This window comes from Dioszegia hungarica (assembly GCF_025882075.1).
Source record: "Dioszegia hungarica strain PDD-24b-2 chromosome Unknown MKK02contig_2, whole genome shotgun sequence".
In the NCBI taxonomy this organism is placed as follows: domain Eukaryota; kingdom Fungi; phylum Basidiomycota; class Tremellomycetes; order Tremellales; family Bulleribasidiaceae; genus Dioszegia; species Dioszegia hungarica.
The window spans coordinates 2,120,257-2,143,235 of NW_026515766.1; the positions used below are offsets into that span (position 1 = coordinate 2,120,257).

Genomic DNA, 22,979 nt, shown 5'->3' on the forward strand with positions numbered 1-22,979 from the left:
CGAGCCGGCTGAGAACGAGATGGGCTCCGCAACGGCGGGCACTCAGAGCCCAGAGGATACGCCTGCGACCGCTGGCAGAGCTGAGGACAGCTCTTGGTGGCGTTCGCGCTGCACCTTCCTTTAGCGTCGCGTGCCCGTCGAATTGTCTTGATGCATTTCTGCTACTTTGGATGAGTAATAGTATGATCTGTTTACTGTAGGCAAGATTTTCTGTCCAAGCTCAGTGTGAGTCCATTTCTGCCTCGAATGCTCAGCACTGCGTCATGCCACTTCTCCATCACGACGTCGACCGAGATAGATGGATCGCCCGCTTATCATAAATATAATCCTCACTCTAGCTCAAGCTGCTTGTCATTTGTCGGAGTACTCTTTTGGAAGCCGCCACCGCTATCAAGTCAGTGATCGATTGATGGCCTTGACTGAGCCATCTCTGGCTGGAGAAATTTCATGTATTGGCTTCGCAGTTCCGCGAGGTCCATTCGTGATATTCGCAGCCATGACTCCTTTTCATTGGAAACTCCTGAGGGATTGTTGGCTGGGCGATGGGCATGGCCTGCGTCACAGGCACGACTCGGTCCTGTAGCTGCGCATTACTTCGTGTATCTCCGCGCGCGCGCCGAACAGCTGTAAAGTGCTACATGAGATCCCAGATCCATCGATATCGTGAAGGGAAGTAACATGAATGGAAGTCATGCTCTGACGCGTGTGGGCCGGTAAAGTACTCCCCTGCCCCAGAAGACATGGATAGGAGCTCGGTCTCAAAGGTACGGTGCATTTTGATGTGTCAGTAGCTCTATCGGCCTTTGAAATGCGCCATAGGAGAACAGGTCATAAGCCGGGACCCCTCGCCACTTCCCCCTCTTTCCTCCATACCGCATCCCTTCCCCCTTATCACTTCAGAGGTCCTCCCCTCTTTACTACCATACAACAACAGCAACAACAAGCATGTCGTCCCCCAGCAACACCACCCCTACCCCCACCTCTGACGGAGTCAGCAACGACTCCGCCACCGCCACCGGTACCGACGCCACCTTCTATCTTCTGGAACGCATGGTAGCCGGCACGGCATTCGCTGTGGACCGTCACGGCCAGCTTGTGGGAGTTCCGGTGTACGCTGACCGGTACACCGAGGTCAAGGGGACATTGAGCAGCACCGGGCAGTTCACTTACAAGTGTCCGGACCCCAACTGCAGCAGGTTCCATACGGAGGAGGCGCTGGCCGAGTCGGTCCAGGAGCCTCGGGTGACTGATGTCACACACAGAGACGAGCCTGAGCAGGCTGCCCCGATCGTCCCTGCAGATGAGGACACCACGGCCAAGCAGGGGGGCGAGAACGCTCAGTGATCACGTTTGATCAGTACTCCCTTCTCTCTGCTACCTACACCTTTCCACTTCTCCTCATGTATATGTTCTGCTGCCTGACATGCATTGACCTTCTGCCTCCTTCGGCATTCATCAGTAGCGGCCAGAGCTGCACATTTCCAGGTGAGAACCGTATCTGGTGCCTGAGTCGGCAGGGCCTTGATCGCTGGTGTGACCCGTCACTCAGAGGCTGCGTATGTGGCGATCCAAAACAGGTCAGCTCGTGGTGAGCAGCTTGCCAGGCATCGGGTCAGGACGCATTTGTAATGAGCTTAGAGTCGTGCATGACTAAAATCAGTATCGTTAAGGTTCCAACAGCGTGGCAGCCCCATCAGCGTTCCCTCTCGATCAACCTAGCCAGGGAGATACCAGCTGATCAGCCTGCAATCCCGACAACCAGATGTCAACAGCATACCGACAGATCATACAATGCCCCACTTCCAGACCCCTCCTCACTCCCAGACCACTCCCCTCCCGCTGGGATCAGCTCGCCTACTATGGCTTAGGCGCCCAGTTCGGCCGATTCTGCCCTACCCAGGGACCCGCCGGCCCCACCATCTCCGGCTTGAGATCCTTGATAGTATTCGCCCCGCAGTTCCGCATCGTATTCGTGATCTCCTCAGCCATAACTACAGATCAGCCTTACTCCCCTCCCACTACCATACTCTATACCTCCCAACTCCCCTCAAGATCTCACACCGAAGACAGAAACGAAACTCACTCTCGCAGACCCTCTCCACCCCTTCCTGCCCATGCGTGCCATTAGCATACAAAAACGGCCGTCCCAATCCTACCGCCTTCGCTCCGAGCGCCAATGCCTTGACGACGTCCGCCCCGGACCTCACACCCCCGTCGATCATGATGTCGACCTTGGAGAAGAGGTCAGGACGGAGGGAGCGGATTTCATACAAGATGTCGATGGGTGCGGGGGCGCTGGCCATCAGCTGAGCTCGGCAAGGGAGCAGGGAGCAAAAGGAAGATACACGCACTAGTCGCATTGCCGTCCACCATGGTTGGAGAGAATGACGCCCTCGACGCCGGCATCAACGCACATTTGGACGTCCTCGAGGCTTTGGATACCCTTCACTATGATGGGCAGGTTGGTATGTTTCTGGGAAATCAGCTCAAGCTCGCTGCGTCCGGAGCTGGTAGCGCCAATGAAAGTGTGAAGGGGCGAAGACATACCCGGATAAACTTGATATCGTCCCATGTCAGATTCGTATCTTGATACCCCGAGATGGCCGCCCCGACCCCTTTAGGCGATTTAGAAGGTGCCTCGTTCGCCGTAGTAGTGTTCTTGATCGGTGCCTGCCTCTATCAGCCCCACACTCCCGCTGCAGTTACTCAAGTCCGAACCCCAAAGTGACATAGACAACTCACAGCAACGTGGCTCTTGGCCCTCACGTCCCTCGTCCGCTTACTCCGATACGCCGAGTCCACCGTAAACATGATACCCGCCGCTCCGAGCTTGGTCACCTTCTCGAGCAGTGCTTCTGAGGCTTTCCGGTCTTTGTTGAGGTATATCTATGGGGGTCAGCTATGTCTCTTCATGCCTGAACAAGGGGTGGGAGAAGCTAGCTTACTTGGAAAATGACTTTCTGGCCTTCTTTGCGTGCTGCCATGATCTCATCCAGACCACACGAGGCGTTGATTGAGATCTGAGGTATCAGCTTATTCCCCTGCCAGAGCAGAAGGGAATGGAAAGCTTACACCCTGTACGATTCCTGCTGTCCCCGCTCCTCTGGTCAGATTCACTTCTCCATCGGGATGCCCCAGCTTCGCCATCGCCGCTGGACTGATGAATACTGGGAGCTTTGTCGGGATGCCGATGAACTCGGTCTCAAGGTTGCCCTCGGTCATATTCCGGAGGATACGGGGTCGGAGGAAGTATCGTCTGTAGGCGTCCGAATTCTCTTGGAACGCTTGCGGTGTCAGCTGGAGTCCTCTTTCAATGGTCATATACTGTCTAGAAGCACTTCCGCTCCACGTCACTGTTCGCCTCTACCTCTCTCTTCCCCTCTCTTCATATCCGCCAAGATTGGTGAACAGCCAAACTCACAAATCTCCCTGTCCGCCGCAGAACGATAATAGTTCCACCCCGTCCCCGTCAATACCCTCTCCGCCCACTCCTCAAAGTCATCCACCAGCAACATCCCTTCCGCATCCGGCATCTTCTCTCGCCAGTCCGCGATCCGCCTGTCCTCTTCTGTCTCGACCAAGGCCTGCTCAGCGGGCATGGTATCTGGATCGACGGGGCCGAGGTGTGCCTCGGGGGCGAGCTGGTCTAGTGCGTCTGGGGGGTGCAGGGGTTTGAAGATGCGTCTGAGGGGTCAGCCGGTAGATGGGGACGAAGCAACGGCGGGAAGAAGGGAAGGAGGGAAAGATGGGATAGGGACGTACGTGGCGTCTTTACCGGCGTTCTCGAGGATGATACCTGCTCCGCCCGGGTGGTTCTCCAGGAAGTCGGTAACGTCGTAGACTTTGCCCTTGGTGTATCAGCTCTTCAGTCAGGTACGGAATGCTCGTGATCAATGTATCATGCTTCCAAGCTGAGTGTAGACTCACATCGATAACGACCCAGCAGTCCTCTGCTGTCGAGTGCTTCTGGACCTCTTCAAAGCTGATCAACCTCTTCCCAGCAGAGCCCGCACCCTGCTTGGCGACCTTCTTGCTTGACTCATCCTCGAGCTGTACGCGACCGAGGTATGTCGCAGTCTGCCAGGTCAGCATTCAACTCCGTATTGAGCTGGAGTGGCCGTCGACTTTGCGGGAAACACGAGAACTTACCGCTGCGACGGCGGCTGCAACGCCTAGAGCGAGATACCTTGACCCAGAGGGTGATTGAAAGTGCCTTGGAGGAGCTGTGTGAGCGGATCGCGTAGATGCCCGAGGCCGTATGAGCCGTGCGGATCGAGGCAGGGCGCGAGCTGAGGCTAGGAGGCCAGAGGTGAATCGGGCGGACATGTTGAGGTCGAGGGACTGCGAGGCGGAAGGTGGTGGGGGTCTTCGCGAGAGTAGACTCTGACAGTTAGTGATATCAGAGAGCCTGTATAGAACCAGGTCGTGAGCTTGGTCCTGATAGCAGCTTATAGTACGATGTCAAAAGTCGATTTTGTCTGACCAGTCCAGCAGCAACATCTTGGGTGGATCCCCTCCTTCCGGTTGGTCCGGGCCGGTTTGGCCGAAGCGGCTCGGGGCGGACAGGTGGGCCAATCCACTCGAGGCTGTATCATCGTTGCATCTATGAGCATGAAGAGATGAGTATGAGCGGGAGAAGGTGATAATGCCAAGGCGAGGGTCTCCCCGCTGCGAGAAGCAAAGAGATGAAAGGCAGCAGCTGAAGAAAAGGCAGGCAGGCAGGTCGAGGAATGCTGACGGCTGACAGCTGCCAGCTGTGCAACTTGTCATTCATCTTTCACTTCTACTCACTCCTTCTATCTTACCCTGACCTGCAACCAGAGTCAGCTCACTACATCTACTAGACCCTCACCATCCTCGGCCACTTCTGCATTTCTTAGACTCGCTCAGAACTTTCCGGCGAGTCTCACGTGGGGCATCAGACACGCTACTGAATTCTAAAGTTCTACCACGACTTGGTACGTTGCCATCTTCCCCGTCCTCTTCTGAGTGGACCGCAATTACCTCCAGCCCTCAGCTGATCCTCTCAGCTATCGCCACCATGTCCTCCGAAACTGCCCCTCTCCTTCCTCTTCCTCCCACCCTCCCATTCGCCATCACGGTATACGATTCCCAGCTCTCCCACCCTGAACGGACCGACCACTCCCCTCCTTATTTCCGCGACTCCCCCCTTCGGCTCATCGGCTTCGACCTCGGTGTCGTCCTCCGCCATGCGCTCCAAATCCCCAATATCTTCCTCCCGGTGTCCCCGCGCTCCGATATTGGGTTCACGGGCGTCATCTCTCAGGTGGTCTTCACGGTCGTCTCGCTCGGATTGACGGGCTTGGCGGTGTCCTCACTCGTCGCGGGGCTACCTACGCCGATTTTGGCGGCGGTGGTACTGGCGGTGACTATGATGGTGATGAGCAGGCTGCAGGGGCAGGTTAAGATGGATCATGATATGGAGGACAAGTACGCGGATGAGGCTTGGTTATTGTGAGTCGCTAGTTGTGCTTCAGTCTCGGTCAAGAATGGGCGTGTGTGCGGAAGACGGACGGTTGAGGATAGCCGCCATTACTACATTTGTCTCCATCATCTTCCCGCTTGAGACATAATCCCTTTGCAAGCTAGGCTGGGTGTGTATCCGAGCTGATCCACAGTGTCAACGGCATAGCCACCTCCGCTTCCGGCCTCCAGCTCATCCTCACCCGCCTGAACGTCCTCTTCGGCCGACGCGTCACCGGGATCCACAACAAGACATTTGGGATATGGTGGGACCTGGTCGAGTGTCTGCTGCAGCGGGACTTTATGTGGGCGACGGCGGATGTGCGGGTGGGGTACGAGGTGAGTGCTGGCCCGCGGGGGAGTGTTTTGGGACGAGGACAGGGGACTAGTGAATGGACAGGGAGAAGAGGTGGTCGGAGATGAGAAGGGCAGCTCAAGCTGACTGTAAAGACGATCTGCCAGCACATCCGGAATCCAGCCAAGAAGAAGGTCGTCCTCATGGCGCATAGTCAAGGAGGGATTATCATGTCCGCATGGGTCGTAAGTCATCTATCCGACCTTCCCTTTCTCACCTTTTCTTGACTTACCTTCTTGTCTTCCTCGCACTCGCGGATGGTAGCTGATCAGCAGGACCAACTCCTCTCCGACTTCCCCGCCGACGCGCTCCGCAAGATCGAGATCTACACGTTCGCATCGGCCGCTAATCACTTTAGCGTCCCTTCCTCCCCTGTCTATCCCGGCGCAGAAGCAGACGCCATCACGGCCGATGCGGAAGCGGCCAGTGCGGGGACGGGGACGGCAACGGCAACGGCGCATACGGAATCGACCGGGACTGGATCGAGGCAGATTGGGCGGCGGTTCGTTTTTGGGGTCGTGGAGCATTTTGTCAATACAAAGGATTATGTGTCTCTTATCGGTGAGTTTGGTCTTGATAAAAGGGGGAGCATACGGGCCAGACTCCGAGATGCTCAGCAAGGAAGGGGGTAGAAGAGCCGCCAGGAGTCGGGAAGGGGCGGGGAGGAGAGACTTCCAGCGCCGAGATTCTGCAATAGCGGTGTGAAAGCAGGATAAAGCTAGGCCAGGGCTGTGTGGCTGAACGAAAAAATCCCTTTGCTACTCCTTACTTGAGAGACCAACCAGCTGACAAATAGGTCTTATCGAATTCGCACCTCACCCACCCGCCACCACCGTCCCGGGCGTCTTACCCGCCCAAGCCGCCGAAGGCCGATTTGCAGGCCGCATCTTCCGCCGGGAAGGGCATACCGGACATCTCCTCGTTGCGCACTAGTAAGCTACACTTCATCTGTGTCTTCTCGCTTCGGTCCCTCTCGAAGCTGGACGGAAGGCACGGCGGAAGGAGCGGGAGCATAGGAGGGGGACCAAGCTGACTCCCGTAGCCTGAAAGAGGGAGACTGTATACTCGACTACCCCGCGGTCAGGCAGTACAGCCAGCTCACCAAGTACCTCGGCGGTCGGCGGGCCGAGGTGGAGGATCGGTATTGGAAAGCGACGGTCGTTACTCAGCCGACAGCTACCCCTCCGGCGGTCTGAGCGGAGGCGGAACAGTACGGGCACCACCGAGCTCGAACCGGACGACTGGCGGAGACGTTCCCCACACGATATTATGCGGTGCGAGACTAGACTCTACGACATGACACGACGACGACGATCACGACTGTACATTTGCCTTCTTCCAACATGAACGGCGACGAGGGGTCGAGGGGACGGGATTGGGGAGTGTGAGCTGTGTACAGAGGAGGGGCCACCGCGCAAGAACGTTTCTTTTTCCGGTTCAAGGTGCTAGGCCTGGGCCATGCGGCCCTACTCCGCGTTGTATATAGCCAGCCATATGCCAACTGTTAATGTCTCTCACGCCAACATACGGCCTAGCGTCTCCAAGTCGATGGATCGCTCCTGCTGGCGCTCGACAGGCGCGGGTCTGGTCACAGCGGAGCCTTGGTGCGGAGTCACCATGCGGTAAATCGCGGCTATCGAAATTGCACCTGGCTCAGCTGGTTTCGCTCCTTCTGCTTGTCTCCCTCGCCTATACATAGCTCCAACTCTAGATGTTCCAAGTGAGCGGCCAGGCCAGCGAGTGGCTACCAGGCGACGTACTGCCACGGTCCTTACTCACTGCTCTTCAAGTGCCACAATGAGGTGTGTGTGTGCTCCAAAGGACCCCCCTTGAAAATTCTAATCGCTGAAAACTCTGATCTCGACTTAATACCCATCTCTCCATACCATCTCTTGACATCTTGACTCGGCCACATCTTCAACGGGATGGTCTACGATGTCGAGGCTGACAGCGCTCATGCCGGCCCCTCACGAACCGGCGGGACTGCCAAGTTGGCTGATATCAACCCCGCCCCCGCCAGCGCTCGGACCTCAATCGTCCGCCCCTCCATTGCCAACCTCCTCTGCTCCCCTCCTTCGCTCTCCAATCTTTCTTCTCAGCCTATCAACCACCTTGAGAAAATCCGACGGTTCCTCGACCCACCGGACAACACCCTTCTGACCGACCACGACCCCACAGACCCCACAGTCCTCACCTTTGGCTTACGAGCAACCCTCCCTCCCCCCACTCTTCCACCTAGCGGGGTCCATCGCACTCGACCTCCCCCTTCTCCTCCGCCCGCAGCGGACGACCGATTCAACATGACCGTCGGCCACGTCAAGGCTTTCCGAAAGTTCCAACTCCGCCGGCCTACTCCGCTAACGATCGGGAAAGATGGGCAGCGGACGCGGAGGCTGTGTATCGCCGAGGCGGCGTGGATGAAGTGGGCGGAGGAAGGGGGGAGGTGGAATGGCGGGAAAGAGGGGACCAAGGGCAAGAAGGGGAAGAAAGGGGAGAAGGGCAAGGGGAGGGACGAGGGGGAAGAGGAGGTTGTTGTGGGTGTGAAGGGGTGTAATGCGTATAGCTATGATGAGAATGGGGATCGTGAGCTACACTCTGTCCTAACAAGTGACTGATAAGAGCTGATGAGAATAGCCTACAAGCCCACGATGTCGATACTGGAGATTCTCCGGCTCGTACTCGCTACAGCGACAGAAAAGATGCTCACTCTACCAGAGGTATGTCCACCTCTCTACCTTTATCCCTCGACGGAAGACACGCCGGCTAACGCTGGGTATAGATATATCAAGCTGTCGAAGCGCGCTGGCCGTATTTCAAAACTTGCACTGATTCATGGAAGGTGAGCTCATCCGCGACCAGACCATCCTGTGGCGACGATGGCGGAGTATCAGCTGACCCTCAGGGATCTATCCGGAACAACTTATCCGTCCATGTGTACTTTGAGCAGGTCTCGAGGGAAGACGAGAAGGGGAAGCCTATGAAGGCGTTATGGAGAGTCAATGAGAAGGTACGCGTCTTATCGTTGCCCAACTCCGAGCAATGCTGTGTTCCGCTGCTCGTGTATTATCAGTAGCTGATATACAGCTCGCCGGCCCCCTCTGCCCAAATGCCAAAGAATCTACAAAATCACACCGACCCGCCCTCCTCCCGCCGCTCCTATCGACCGATCTGCCGCCCCATCCCCTGCACCCCTCCTTCGCACCCATCGACCCCGCCTTCGCCGCCTCCCTCCCTATACCTCCCCAAGCCCTTCGCTCCGCCGCTACAGCCAACAAGAAGTACACAGGCACGGACGTCCGCATAGCTCTCTCCGGTCCGCGAGAGCTCAACCCCCGGAATGGGCGGCCAATGAAGTATCCGACGGTCAAGATACCGGGGAAAAGCATGGATTTCCCCATGCCGGGCGTACCGCCTCATTGGGGCGGGAGTGTGCCTGCCGGGTATCCGAATCCGCTTCCTAGGGGATGGATGGGTATGTGGGGAGACCCGACGTTGGTTGATCTGGGGAAAAGATATGGGGGCGATGGAGACGCGGGCAAGAGCGTAGGGGATGATGCAGGCGGATTGGCCAGACTGGGCATGGGAACTATCGATATCGAGGAAGTGGTAGATCTTCCCCATATCGCGGACACAGGGCCCGGTATCCGTCGTCAATGCCCTTCGACCCGTCCGTATGAGCCAACGAGGTCCGGTGTCTCGCACAGCTCCATCGAGTCTTTCGCACCCCTCTCGGAATTCTCCGCCTTCCTCGCCTCCTCCCGACCCCTCTCCCGCACGAGCTCAGCTTCATCCGCTACTTCCGCCTCCTCCACCAGGTTCAGCGCCACCGTCGCCGGTCCGCCGCTCCATCTCCCCTTCCTCCATCTTCTCTCCGACCCCGCCGCGGCGCTGACATCGTCCGGCTCAAAGAGGACATACCACCCAGCCCCTTCTCTTCCGCCGAGCACCTACAATCTCCCGCTCCCGGCCTCACTCTCCTCGGTCCATGTCAGAACCGCGGACACAGATACTCCCGCAGCGCCATCAGCTGGGTCAGGCCTCAATCTGGCCTCGGCGCATCTCCGATCCAGAGGCGCGGGATTCGTGCCGTTCGAAACGAAATGGAGGTGGCAGGATAGAAGCCGTACGATGGAGCCGTTTCCGGGATCGGGGGAATGGGTCCAGCCCAAACGTAAGCGAGGACGAGCAGAGGTCGGGGATGATGAAGAAGAGGGAGAAGAGTTGGAGCGGGAGCGGGAGGAGAAGTTGCCGGGGATAGAGGCGGTTTTGGGGCCGATAGGAAGGGGAGATCCGAGGGCTACGATCCCGATACCAAGGCAGCGGATGGTGCAGAGGAGGAAAGAGTAGGGTCTTTTTTTTCGATGGGCTTCTGCGAAGGAAGGACTTGAGGGAGGGTCGGAACCGTGAGCTATCTAGTCTGCGTAGCGGGCATAATCATAATCTTAGGTCAGCATGCACTCCTCTTACTTTTCATCTCCTCTGCGGCGCCACATATCATCAGGTAGCCATGTCTAACATCACACTCTTACATGTCTCAAGACTACTAATACCTCTGCTCTGTCTGACGATCCAGCTCACCACGACCAGTGCGGAATTCCAGAACCCCACCTCAGCTGGCAAGACCCAGTGCCACACTGCTTCTCGCGCGTTCTAGCCCCGTCTCGCCATCGTGGAGCTTCAAAGGATCAGCAGATACGTGGCAACGCGAGCGATGCTCATATCAAAGGAGCGCACTGCGTGGAGCGAGGAGCGGCAGCCTGAGCAGGGGTATACCAGCCAGGATCCCCTCCCTTTTGCCCCCTCTTTTCTGCATCGACCACAATTTGCCACCTTGCTCTTTGCCATCACTCACAACAAGCTGACCGTCATTCCTGATCAACAAGTCACGTATTCTCACACCCACACTCTCACACCATATCGTCATGACGAGAAATCGAAATTATCGCTCTGGCTCTGAAGGTAAGCGTACCCGTTCCAGCTGCACCGTGTCCGTGATCGTATCACTCATAGTCTTACTTACCATCTTAGACGGCTCCGTGCATTCTGACACCACTGGCTCCGCTACTTACCTCGTCGACGGAGACGGTGTGATCTACACCCCTGATGCGAGTACTACAGCTTCCGACAGCACGTATGGGCCCCCGATTCTCACTCCGTCCGGCAGCACAGCCTCCCTCCCCTTCGAGAGCGAGGAAGAAGCGACCAATCCACGCGAGGGCACGGGCATGCACTTCCATGGTATGATAGTCAACGTCTCAGGCTCAACCACGGTGCGGATGGGAAACACCTACGTCAACGAGGAGCTGGTGGACGGACCCTATGGACCGTTCTCTGGGAGATGGGGTCGGAATACCGCTTCGCGAGATACAGATGCGGACACTCGTGCCTCTGAGAGCGGCTACAACACCGAGGCTCCCAACACATGGCCGCTGTCGAGGTCGGACAGCAGCGCAGAAGCCCGCACCAACGACATTCGAGCCCGTGCAAATAGGATTCAAGCCCTCGCTGATGAGCGAGCCCGTAGACACCGAGCCAACATGAGTGCGTCTACTGAGTCAGGCGCTACGCATACACATCACGCAGGTTCTGGCCGTCGAAGCAGTCACCGCACCCAGTCTACCCACGGAGGTCGATACCAGCAGGAGAGCACATCTTCTGGGACCGAATCGCGGTACCATCCCACCGCGAACGTGAGGGTCGGGAATATGGGTCTGGGCGACCACAAGTATCCGGGGAGGTCTCGGTTCACGGGACCCGGGATGAACATCATTGGGGACCACGAGGAGAATGTCTGGGCACACTAGCCACCAGTGTTCGTACTGATCGATAGGATCGGTCTGCTTGGGGTCGAAATTTGACTCTGCTGTACTCACGTGATGCACTTGGGGACAATAAGTTCTGGTGACACCTTCGCGCCGGCTGCCGGTCTGCGCAGCTAAGTCAGTCTTGAAGCTTGAAGGAGCGCAACAGGCGCGGTGCGTCGCATGCATTACAGCCTGGCTGCTGTGTGCAGTCCCAAGCAAGTGTTTCAGATACAGATATCCATCTCCAGTGCAGTCCATATAGAGTATGTAGATATACCGAAGTCAAGTTCCCCCAGCAGGCGGGAAAGAAGAAAGAGAAAGGAGGAAGAAGAAAGAAAAGGAGAGAAAAAGAAGACTTCTATACAGGAGGATGAGATTTCGCTAGAGCTACAGGTTGATGATGATGACGAGATCGATTCCGTGTATACTACAAGGGGGAGGAAAGATGGCGCGAAGGTAAATTGAAGAAGAATGGAAGCAAATTCCGATCCAGCCATAGCAATCAAGGTGGTCCCGGCCGAGCAGCTTATCCGACAACACATCTAAAGGATCAGCTGCGCTCATAACTTCGCAACAGAGAAAAGCCCCAAAACTCACCCGCTCGAGAACCACCAACTCCCCCGTAAACTCTCCACCCAATGCACAATCACCTTGAGCCTCAACCTTGGACTCCGAATCGGCAACAATCGCGCCTTTTCAACCTCATCAATCGGCATGACGAGCGCCATCCAATAGCTAAACTCGGCGGGGTCCGAGGGCATGGTACCGTAGGTATTGTTGAGGCGCTGGAGGAGCCAGGGAGCTGATCCTGAGCGGAGTTGGTCGATAAAGGCGTGACAGACGGCCATGAGCTCCGAGGTGGTGATAGGGGGTCGATTGTCTGAGGTGAGGAGGGGTGGAGGGGCGGCTGGTGCGCCGGCTCCAGGGGCGGGAGAGGGGGAGGCGCCGAGTTGACCAGTGATGGATGGAAGGACGGGTGGAGCGTGGGCCGTATTAGGCGGTGGAGGTGGGAAAGGGGATGTAGAAGGTGAAGGAACCGCTCCGGGCTGAGGAGTAGCGACAGGCGTTGAAGGGACGGCAGTGGAAGCGGCCCGGGCGATAGCTTCCCGGACCGCATCTTGCTCGAGTGCCGCCTCTTCCTCTGGCGAAATATCGTCAATCCTACCAAGTCAGCTCTGTCCCTGCCCCCATCTGCCAAACCAATACTCACCGTTCGATCCGCCCAACGGTATACCCATCCAACCCGCCCTTCTCCAACAACCTAAACCGCTGCGTTCCAACAGTCTCCACCATACTCCTTCCATCCGGCAACATCTGCACGCTCTGAATCTCGAGCATCGTCCCGTAATCCCCCACCCCATCGCTTCCGCGACTCGGCATGAGCATACCAAAGCGGGGCGACGAGCTCTCGATACAGCGCCGAATCATGAGTCGGTAGCGGGGCTCAAAGACGTGCAGGATGGTCGGCATGCCGGGGAAGGCGAGGGTGCAGATGAAGATGGGGGTGTCAAGGCGGGCGTCGCGCTCGTCTTTTTCGATAGAGTCGCGCCGGTCCGTATACTCGGTGGGGAAGGCGGTTTTGACTGGGGGTCAGCGAGGCCTGGCGTGGGTGAACAGAGTGGAGAAAGAGTGAGAACTTACTGATAGTGAGGAGAACACGATTGACAGCATGATCCTGGAAATACGCATAGCTAGGCAAGTCCTGCCGACAAACCGGACATCGATGACTATGGTCCAAACTCCGACTGAGGCATTTGGCGCAGAACGACTACTAGCGTCAGCTCATCCTTCATCTCCTTTCCACTCCTGAGAGGACTTCAAAACTCACATGCTGACAAGGCGTCGTGACCGGCTCATACAACAACAAAGCACACACATCACACTCCAAAATTCCCATCAACTCCCTCTCAAAGCTCAGCTCTGGCCGGCCCGGCTCCCCGATTGTATTCTTGCGCCGCTTGGATATCTTACGCGACAAGGACCCGCCCGACGAGGCGTGCGTCGCTGTGCTGGTTGCGGACGCGGCGGACGCGGTGGACTCGTCCGAGGGTTGGGGGTGGGTGGGGGCCTTCTGGTCTGGAGTCGGTTTGGGGCGGGGCGTGGCCGTGGCGGTGGCGATGGAAGTTGAGGAGGAAGAGGCGGTGAGCGTCTCGGAGAGGGAGGTGGAGCTCAGCCCCATCGAGAGAGACGTGTGGAGAGGAGGCGGCGCGGCGCGAGCGGGAGAAGAGCTTGGAGGTCCGAAATGGGCGTGTCGAGCCTCACCGACGCCGGTACCGCTGTCGATGCCTTCTCCGTCCGCGTCTATAGTCCCGTCCGCTTTGGCTTCTTCCACAGCTACCGCCATCCTCTCCGCCTCCGAATGCTGATGCACCAGCCCCGTCTCCTGGGCTGCCGCCGCCACAGCCGTCGCGGCCGCTTCTGTCGCGCGGCGGGAGAACTGTCCGAGCCCCAGCTCGCGCATGACGAGGTACATGACTTTATCGACGGCGGTATCGAGCAGTGGGGATCCCATTTCGTTGACGGGCGGATCGGGCGAGTAGGCCGGGGGCGGGTGGGACTGGACGGCGGATCCAGCGATAGGAGCGGGAGCCGGAGGGGCAGAAGCAGCGGGTGGGGGAGGGGGATAGTACATCACCCCCGAAGCGAGCGGGATGGCTGCTGGAGCGGGAGCGGGAAGGGGAGCTGCAGGCGGGCACATAAAAGCAGTGACGGGGCTCGAAGGCTCATGTCCCAATCCACCGGGGATGGCGTAGGGCGAATACCGTTTGCACGAAGGGATGGGACACATGATGCCCGCCCAGAGCGAGAGACGCTGGTGTTGCTGTTGCTGGGCGAGAGCGTGCTGATCGTGTGGAGGTAAGAGGGGGTAGTTGGCGGGTAAGGGTGCTGGGGCGGGGACGGAGAGGTGTTCGGAAGAGAGGGTGTGGCCGCAGGGGAGGGTGAGGGGGTGGTGCAGGAGTTGGTCGGTTCCGGGGGGGCAGAGCGTACTGGGGAGTCAGCGAAGTCCAAAGAGGGTTTTCGGTGATGCGGGTAGAGAGAGAGGAAGAGTAGGACGGATAGTACACATGACCGCAATCCCCGTCGGCATGTTCTCGCTTGGCCTTGGCCAGGTCCATCCCCAGAATGCCCCAAGATCGCTCTCATACGCTCCTTCCAGCACTTCCCTCTGGCCTACTCAATCCCCATCCCAGTTCCCCCTTCCCGACTCTGCAAATCATGCTGCACTGCTCACAAAAGACTCACCAAGTCAACAGCTTCTTCAGCTGACCCAACAATCCCGCCCTCCATACCCTCTTCCGCTCACTCTCCCTCCCATCCCCTTTGTCTTTGGACGTCGAGGTCGATCCTGACCCCGCACTCCCATCCCTCGTTTCTCTCTCGTCACTCCCCGATCCCGATCCTGAGCCCTTGGCTCCATCATCCCCTTCCCCTTCATCTGCCGGCTCGACACCCTCCATAGCTTCCCCTTCTCCCTCGCCAGCTCCGGCTCCGCCTTCTCCTCCCTCTTGAAGCCCTGCTGGAGGAGAAAGAGAAGCGTCCGCGACCGCGCCAGGCGGATCAATCAGCGCCATCTGGGTCCTCAAGACCCTCGCGCCGGCTCGATCCCGCGGAGGAGGGACGAGATCCGCTATGGTGGGCGGTTCCGCGCCGATCTGGCTCTGGGTATGCGCCATCGGAAGTTGTGACGGTGACGGTGACGGTACAGGGAACGGAGCCGGAATGGATCCGGCCAGGAGACGAGGCGAATGCGACGCCGCTCGGAGTCCCGATTTGACTTTATGCGGTGGGGTCGATCGTCGCCTCGCGCCCATTCCGGGTCTCGACGATGAAGATGGAGATGTCGCTGGGTGGTGGGGGTGGGAAGAGGATGAGGTATGTGGGTGTGAAGACGAAGGGGTACGAGCGGAATGGGGGTCGAATTTCGGTAGAGGTAGATCGGGCTTGAAGAACAGGTCTCCTCCTTGTACTCCGCTAGTCCCGCCTCGATCTGCTGGACCGGGCGCATGACTCGATGCGACCGCCACCGCCGCCGCTCCCTGTCCGATCCCTCCCCCATGCGCCGACACCGTGGCATTCCCCGATCCCCTCCTCCGCCGCCCTATAGCTCTCGATCCTTCCCCTTCATCTTCTCCGTCGCTCAACCACCTGGACCGACTCTCTTCCCCTCCGCCTCCAGCCGCGCCGACGCCAGATCCGACGGCGCGATGCCGCCTGGCGATATGCGCGGGGACATTGGTCGTTGGCCGCCATGTCCGATGAGCCGATGTCGATGGGATAGAAGGAGAGGTGGGCGCCGAAGTGGGATTGGTAGAGTTTGAGGGGCGGCGGGAATTTGAATCGGGGTGTGACATGAAGGCTGCTGAGGAAGAGGCGGAGATGGTGGCTGATGATCCCGAGCCAGAGCCCGAACCAGAACCTGAGCCTGATCCCGACCCAGCACCGACGAGATCGGCGTGGTGGTGGTAGGTATAAGAATGGTGCTCCTGCCCGCTACGGGTATATGGGGTATACCGATCGGCCGGGGATACGGGTACGGGATGGCGCATCGACATGGTAGTATGGGAGGAGGATGAGGAAGAAGATGAAGAAGGACGAGATGTCGATGCCAGACCCGAACCGCCTGCGCCTGCTGTCCGATCGTCGTGAGTTAGACTTATGCCCGCGGCCGTCGTCAACCGCGCGGATCGGGAGGAGGATGTTTCAGATCTGAATTCTGAATTTGGGTGATGATGGTGGAGGAGGGCTACAGGCGAGGGTGCCGAGTGGAAGGAGAGCGAGGGGGATATGGACCGCCTAGACCCACTACCACTCCCACCGCCATTGGCGCTGGCACTGGCCGTTTCCCCTGGCATGGCGAGGTGAATAATGGGCGCCCGATCCGGACTGAGCGAGAAGTGTGGGAACTGATGTATCAGCTCAGCGGCGGATGTGGGGGGTGGAGGTGAGGTGGACGTACAAGTTGCGAGGGTGGCCATTCGCTTATTGTCTATCCTGATGACAGAAGAGATCGAAGATGGCGAGGTAGATCAAGACAGGTCGTTGAGTGTCAAGATGAAAGGTGCGAGATGCGATGTCGAAGAACCGAACCGAGCTTTGGGCGATTAGATCGAAATGTAGCTGTCCGATAGAGTTTGGGATCTGATCTGGCAGACGTCACTCTCTGTGTATGTGTCTGCTTGACTGTGTATCTACTCTGAGCCGAATGGAGATGGACAACTGTACTATCTATCCAAGCAATAGCCATCGGCCTGAGCGCTTCGTCGATCGATTTGTACCGATCCTTTCAACCGCAACCTGCATGCTTGAGGCTGAGGCGCGACTGTTACGTCACTGGTTTCGGACTCTATTTTTCCGGTTGTGAAGCAGGTCCGTGCGGGGGTTTGGGAGTGAAGCGGCGTGCGATGCATAGGCAGCCATTGCAGCTGAATAGCAGCTAGCGTCCCTTCCACCCATGCAAGGTACAGATGCTCGAAAGCTGGGTGCTGCATGCATGCAAAGTAGCAGCGCTTGTGCGACTGAGCGAGTCCGCCGCCCGATCTCCCCTTCTTTCGGGCCTAACTTCTGAAACCAGCTAGCTTAGCTTCAGCTTCAGGAACGATCGAGATAGGCGCAACAAGGTTCCGTCGGAATGATGGCTATTGTTTGGACCTGACGCGTTCCTGTGCCTTACCTCGACGTGCCTTTGTACCTTGCATCGCTTGCTCACTCACCCACTCATACAGCCTCGCTTCGCATCTGACTACATAAGCAGTCGGCTGTGCTCTGGGCTATCCAGACGACGACACCGCAGCGGCACTCCGGTCTACGAACATACTATATTACCTTCAAGCTCATCCCCGCCAAACTCAATCAACCCGCAACCCTGGCTCGACCACCCTCGGCCTCCTTTCTTTCGGCTCCTCAGCTCCAATGGCAGGCTACCTAGGCCGCCCCTCAGCCGGCGACTCACCTTTTGCTATAGGTCAAAAAGCCTACTTTGACACCTCAAACCCCCAAGCGCCGTCTCAGCGGAACCCGACGCCGAGGGGCCAGGCGCAGGGGATTCCTCAGCCGTACGGCGGTGCAGGGGGCGGAGGAGGCGATGTGAGTGGGGAGGCGAGGAGAAGGTATGAGGAGAGGTATAAGAAGAAGAAGGAGGAAGAGGCGGCGGCTGCGGCGGCGGCGGCGGGAGGAGGGGGTGGCGGGCAGGGACAAGGACAAGGGCATGGGCCCCCTCCCCCGATGCAACATCAACAGAGCTACGCTCCCGCTCCGCCCGGCGCATACCCCTCTTCCCCTCAACCTCCACCTCAACAGTTCTCTCAGCCTCCCCCGCCGCAATGGTCCGGCTTCTCTGCGCCTCCTCCGCCGCAGCATCATCAACAGCAGCAGCATGGTCAAGGGCAGTACGCCTCGCCTCAATCCCAACATGGCTCTCTTGCGCCTCACCACAACCCCTCCCGCTCCTCCTTTGATCAATCGCGCACCTCCCCCCAGCCCAACCGGTCCAGCTTTGACCAGTCCCGTCCTAACCCGAACCCGAACCAGGGGTATGCCCCGCCTCTTCCAAATCAAGCTGGAAGATCGCAGAGCCCATACGATCGCCCCAGCTCGTCTCTCCACTCGCCGCCCATCCAGCAGGGACCAGGGCAGGGGCAGCAGCGATGGTCTCAGCATTCAGGGAACAGCGGGCCCCCAACTGGCGGTGGGCAGGGAGGACAGGGAGGGGGCCCGCAGTGGAGCCAAAAAGCGGCGCCTCCGCCTCCGCAGGACTTTGGGAGACGGCCGGCGTCGGCGCAGAGTCATCAGATGCAGCAGGGTGGAGGGAGCAGTCAGGGGCATGGAGGACAGCAACAGCAGCAGCAGCAGCAGCCGATGGGTCTGGGAGGGGACGACGAGTTGAGGATGATGTGAGTTGTGTTCCTTTCTTGGTTCGGGAAGGAAAGGGTTTAGATGGGGAGTGAGGTGGTGGAGGTTGCGATCGCGAGTGCGGTTGCGATAGAGCGGGCTTTGAGAGGAGTGTACGAAAGGAGAGGGAGGGCTGGACCAAGATCAGATGAGGGATTGAAAAAGGGGAATAGCGGATATCCGGAGCGGAGCTAGACGTGTAGTATGGAGGAGGGAGACAATAGGAAGATCTGGCAGTGTGCTCAAGAAAGGAGAGGAGAGGAGTAGAGCGAACGGGCGAAAGTGTTTGAGGATATGATGTTGGCGCTATCAGTACTTCGTGCTGACTCTCAGGTTTGAACAATTCGACTCATCCCGGACTGGCCAGCTCAACTCATACGACCTGCAGCGCCTCCTCGCCAAGGACAGTCTGATGGAGGATCCGCGAGAAGACGCAGTCAAGATGTTGATGAGTGAGCTGGATTTGCAGCTTGTACTGTGCTGTGCTGGATGGGTGGAAAAGCTGATGGGTAGATATCTTTGATACGGACCGGAGTGGGAGTATCAACCATATGGAGTTTGAGGGGCTGTATCGGTATATCCAAGTAGGTTTGGTCTTCTCACTTGTCTTTCCTCAATCATATCCCCGCGCTCTTCCTCTCCTGACCTTCCTCTCACCTGTCCATCTCCTCTCCACCACCAGCCATCCCCACACTGCGTCCCGTTCCAGTCGTCTCCTTTATATCCTCCCACAAGTCCCCGCTGACAACCAGGACTGGCACGGCATCTTCCAGCGTTTCGACAAGGACGCATCCGGCCTCATCGACCGTAAAGAGCTACACCAAGCCCTGCTGGGTTTCGGATTTTCGTTACCGACCGAAATGGTCCGTAAGCTCGAAAAACGATTCGCGCCGCCTCCGAAATTGCTTCCAGGGGGCCAGGTGGAGATGCGGAAAGGGATCAGTTTTGATCGGTTCTTGATGGCTTGTGTGACTGTGAAGCATTATACGGAGGGGTTTAGACGGTGAGTCCTGGGTGCTGTGGAGGGCTGAGGGGGATGGAGATGAGGAGAGGGCGAGGACCAGGGACGAGGACGAAGCTAGGGGGGAGAAAAGGACTGGGGAGATGGATAGAGGGTAGAGCTGATGTCCAGGTTGGACCCGAATAACCAGGGCAAGATCACGGTCGACTACAACTCCTTTGTGAGTCGATATGTCATGTCTAGCGATTTGCTATGTGGAGTGGACGCTGACGGGACAGATGGATATGGTGCTTGATGCGCCTTGATTGGGGGTGTCAAGTCGACGAGGTACGAGCATGGACGATTGGACGAGGGGAAAACGAACGTGACGATTTAAGAGGACGAAGGCCGGATAGAATGATGTCTTGTGCATGTATCTCTTGTGTAGCTACTCCCTCTTGGGCTACGCTTTGCTTACCCGGCGGCGCTCGGAGCCGTTGTGCGGTCTGGTCTGCTGCGCTATATGATACAGTAGCAAGTGCAGAGCTGGTCGATCGGCAGAGACCAGAGTGCCACTTGCCGGCTGCGGTGCCGTAATTTCTTGTCCGGCCGGAACTTTGGAACCCTGACCCGGACTGGAGCTAAAGCGTTGTTGTTTGTTTGTTTATTACGCTTTGCTCTGCTCTGCTTTGCCTCTCTCTCTCTTCGTTCACTCACACGAGCATCCATATTGTTCATCTCTTCTATACACTGCGCAGCTTTAGCCAGAACGCGACACAGAGCCTATACACGCTCTTTCGAACTCTGCGCTCTTTCTCCCTTTTTCACCGAGGCCCGAGCTCGCTCCGACGCGTTTGAAGGATCCCCTTTATCTTGCTCGACGACCCGACCCCCCTTGGACCTCCTTCTGCGTTTCATCCCTCCATTTCTCTCGTGGTAGCGCGTATCAGTCTGTAAGTCTGGGCTTGCGCGCGTTTCATGTACGGTACTAGTGGACGGTCAGCTGATACTCAGCTCAAGTACCGACCTTTTCAAGGCGTAAACAAAGCCATACACGCATCACGTCGAGCTATCGTCGAGCTTCGGCTATATAATTGACCTCTATATCATCGTAAGTCGATCTCTCGGATCAGCCGACGAGTGAAGAGGGGTAGGGTCAGAGAGCAAGAGAGACAAAGGAAGAGGGGGGATGAGCAGAAAGGATTGTACTGGGGTAGTCAGGGCTCTCGATAGGCTTTAGCGGGGGTGCGGGGCGATCCTTGGAGGCTGGACCTCCTTGGGCTAAGGGTGTCCTGGGCGTGGGCAGGTGGCAGGTGGACAGCAGACGGAGGACTGCGGCGCGTGCGGCGTACCTCATCCATCTCTACCCGCCGACAGACTGGTCGAGCTCCATACGCCCGATCCATCAAAGAGCTAGAGGACCGTGCTGATCCATCCTCTTCTCTCGCCTACTCCACCTCGCCCACCTCATATTGCCTACAATGTCCATCTTTGACCCCATTCTACCCGATTTCGACCCCCTTCCGACCCGCAGACCACCAGACGACCCGCCCATCATGGCTCAACCTCAGCCTACCTCCGCGGTCTCCGCGGTACAGACTACCCCTGCTCCTACATCAGCAAGGGCTACTACTCCGCCTGTAGTACCAACTTCCACTCCGGTCGCTGCTACTACCCGTACGTCCCCCACTCTACCTTAATCCATAGGATAAGGCTGACTCTCTAGCACCCGTGCAAGCCACCACGCCACCATCCTCCTCCGCCGTCGTTGTCGCGCCTACCTCTTCCTCCCCCGTCCCCGTCGTTCCTTCTTCATCAAGTGCGGCCGCTTCTTCAATCGCCACAACGTCTTCCGCTGCCGCCACGACGGCCCCTACATCCATCGCCGTGGTTACACCCACCGCCACCACTGCGCCCTCGTCGTCCTCTGTTCAAAGCAGTAGCGTCTTGACCATCACGTCGACCCAGCCGCGTCCTAGTTTGCTAAGCTCGGTCAGCGCCAGTCCGAGAAGTAGTGCCGCGGCGGCATCCGGGACCTCAGAGTCTAAGGGCGGGATTGGAGGTAGTGGGCTAAGCGTTGGAGCTGTAAGTTGTGTTTTTGCCTATGACCTCTCCGGAGTCTATTCCCCTTCTCTCTTCATCCCTCTTACTGCCAGTACGGACAAAGCTGACGTCCAGCTCGCCGGTATCATCATCGGCGGTCTCGCCGCTATCGCCCTCGTCGCATTCTTCGTCACCCGCTCGATGCGCAAGAAGGCCCGGACCAGGCGGACCGCCAACCGCAGTAGCATGTTTGAGCCATGGCCCGCACCGGCGCCAGTCGCGCTCGAGGATGAGCCGTACGAGAAGAGCCGGGTAAGCTGATGTTTCTGTTCTCGGCTTCATTCAGTCGACAAGAGTGGCCATAGCTGACTCTCCAGTTTGACGCGCCGTCCCAATCCTACGCAATGCAAGACCAGTCCTACGACCCTTACACCAACGCCCAACAACACGCATACGGCGCCGGCGGCGAGTCTCAGCCTCTTGCGGGCTACCCCGGCCACCCCGGCGGCGGAGGATACCCCGGAGCAGAACTCGCCGCTGGTGCTGCTGGTGCTGGCGCTGGCGCTGGAGTCGCTGCGTACAACTATCAACCCGAGTATGCGGGCGCGCCCGGCGAGTACCCCCCTCAGGGACAGGGACAGTACGGCGGTTACCCGCCCGAAGCGGGTTATGCGGCGGCAGGTATGGGGATGGGCGCGGCGGGAGTCGGAGCGGGCGCGGCGGGGATGGGTGCGATGAATCCCGGAACGGGTCTGACGGACGGGATGATGGTCAGGGTTAAGGTTGGGTTTGTGAGGACTCTGGAGGACGAGCTTGGTGAGTCCGCATTCTCCCCGCAGAGTTTCTCATCGTGAACGATTCCGTTCAGCTTCTCCCCCTCTCATATCGCTTGCTTTGTCTTTGTCTTTGCTAGTCCCAAGCTAACTCCCAGCCATCACGCCCGACCAACAACTCTACCTCCACAACCAATACGACGACGGCTGGTCACTCTGCGAAGACCAAAACCAGAACCGCGGCGTCGTCCCCGTCTCGTGCCTCGAGCCGTGGACGGAGCAGCCAACCGGATCTGCCGGGGACGGGCAGCACCTCGCACCCGGTGGACAAGGGATGCCGAGGAGTAATACGGCAGAGAGCCTGACGGGCGGACAGAGACGGTCGAGTTTGTTTTTGGCGCAGAATGCGATGGCGCCGCAGCCACAGGGGCAGGGACAGGGGCATATGAGGTATTGAGGGGTATGAAGGGGGGACCCAGTGGGGAGGCTGGGGTATTGAGGGGGAGAAATGGGGGAGGATGAGGGGAGGAATCGATAGGGGGAGTGGGGGAGTGGGGATGAGTTTGGAATTCTAGGAGGGGGATGAGAGGGAAAGGAGAGAGGTGCAGGCGGTGCGGCTACAGGCAGGAGGCTATTCATACCATTATCTAACCTTCGTTTTTGCTTTTCGTCTTTGATCTACCTTGTCACGG

General features: G+C 58.1%; 8 protein-coding genes across 8 annotated transcripts; 5 read left to right on the forward strand and 3 right to left on the reverse strand.

The window, feature by feature from the left end:
- Positions 1-1,857: 1,857 nt before the first annotated feature.
- Positions 1,858-4,326, reverse strand: MKK02DRAFT_40229 (putative cytochrome b2, mitochondrial precursor (L-lactate ferricytochrome C oxidoreductase); the record flags this gene model as incomplete). Its single annotated transcript, XM_053091017.1, has 11 exons — positions 1,858-1,991; positions 2,084-2,295; positions 2,352-2,473; positions 2,548-2,670; positions 2,743-2,886; positions 2,946-3,020; positions 3,073-3,284; positions 3,422-3,684; positions 3,763-3,848; positions 3,928-4,077; positions 4,150-4,326. The coding sequence occupies 11 exons, from the start codon at positions 4,324-4,326 to the stop codon at positions 1,858-1,860; spliced, it is 1,698 nt and encodes a 565-aa protein (XP_052949676.1).
- A 715-nt stretch (positions 4,327-5,041) lies between these two features.
- Positions 5,042-7,035, forward strand: MKK02DRAFT_40230 (uncharacterized protein; the record flags this gene model as incomplete). The annotated part of the gene is made up of 6 exons (XM_053091018.1): positions 5,042-5,475; positions 5,640-5,823; positions 5,935-6,024; positions 6,115-6,400; positions 6,636-6,771; positions 6,882-7,035. 6 exons carry the CDS (start codon positions 5,042-5,044, stop codon positions 7,033-7,035), a joined length of 1,284 nt encoding a protein of 427 aa, XP_052949677.1.
- A 729-nt stretch (positions 7,036-7,764) lies between these two features.
- On the forward strand, positions 7,765-10,186 carry MKK02DRAFT_29870 (fork head domain-containing protein; the record flags this gene model as incomplete). Its single annotated transcript, XM_053087928.1, has 5 exons — positions 7,765-8,422; positions 8,474-8,556; positions 8,619-8,678; positions 8,742-8,846; positions 8,924-10,186. 5 exons carry the CDS (start codon positions 7,765-7,767, stop codon positions 10,184-10,186), a joined length of 2,169 nt encoding a protein of 722 aa, XP_052949678.1.
- A 575-nt stretch (positions 10,187-10,761) lies between these two features.
- MKK02DRAFT_29871 (uncharacterized protein) lies at positions 10,762-11,643 on the forward strand (the record flags this gene model as incomplete). Its single annotated transcript, XM_053087929.1, has 2 exons — positions 10,762-10,798; positions 10,868-11,643. The coding sequence occupies 2 exons, from the start codon at positions 10,762-10,764 to the stop codon at positions 11,641-11,643; spliced, it is 813 nt and encodes a 270-aa protein (XP_052949679.1).
- A 593-nt stretch (positions 11,644-12,236) lies between these two features.
- Positions 12,237-13,540, reverse strand: MKK02DRAFT_18759 (PUA-like domain-containing protein; the record flags this gene model as incomplete). Its single annotated transcript, XM_053086004.1, has 5 exons — positions 12,237-12,494; positions 12,720-12,804; positions 12,854-13,226; positions 13,285-13,411; positions 13,472-13,540. The coding sequence occupies 5 exons, from the start codon at positions 13,538-13,540 to the stop codon at positions 12,237-12,239; spliced, it is 912 nt and encodes a 303-aa protein (XP_052949680.1).
- A 70-nt stretch (positions 13,541-13,610) lies between these two features.
- On the reverse strand, positions 13,611-16,496 carry MKK02DRAFT_29873 (uncharacterized protein; the record flags this gene model as incomplete). The annotated part of the gene is made up of 5 exons (XM_053087930.1): positions 13,611-13,647; positions 13,674-14,630; positions 14,819-14,850; positions 14,887-14,906; positions 14,948-16,496. The coding sequence occupies 5 exons, from the start codon at positions 16,494-16,496 to the stop codon at positions 13,611-13,613; spliced, it is 2,595 nt and encodes an 864-aa protein (XP_052949681.1).
- A 1,057-nt stretch (positions 16,497-17,553) lies between these two features.
- Positions 17,554-19,797, forward strand: MKK02DRAFT_40234 (uncharacterized protein; the record flags this gene model as incomplete). Its single annotated transcript, XM_053091019.1, has 6 exons — positions 17,554-18,533; positions 18,865-18,983; positions 19,045-19,115; positions 19,284-19,534; positions 19,664-19,712; positions 19,771-19,797. The coding sequence occupies 6 exons, from the start codon at positions 17,554-17,556 to the stop codon at positions 19,795-19,797; spliced, it is 1,497 nt and encodes a 498-aa protein (XP_052949682.1).
- A 1,155-nt stretch (positions 19,798-20,952) lies between these two features.
- MKK02DRAFT_29875 (uncharacterized protein) lies at positions 20,953-22,744 on the forward strand (the record flags this gene model as incomplete). Its single annotated transcript, XM_053087931.1, has 5 exons — positions 20,953-21,148; positions 21,198-21,556; positions 21,650-21,826; positions 21,892-22,330; positions 22,446-22,744. The coding sequence occupies 5 exons, from the start codon at positions 20,953-20,955 to the stop codon at positions 22,742-22,744; spliced, it is 1,470 nt and encodes a 489-aa protein (XP_052949683.1).
- Between the last annotated feature and the right edge of the window lie 235 nt (positions 22,745-22,979).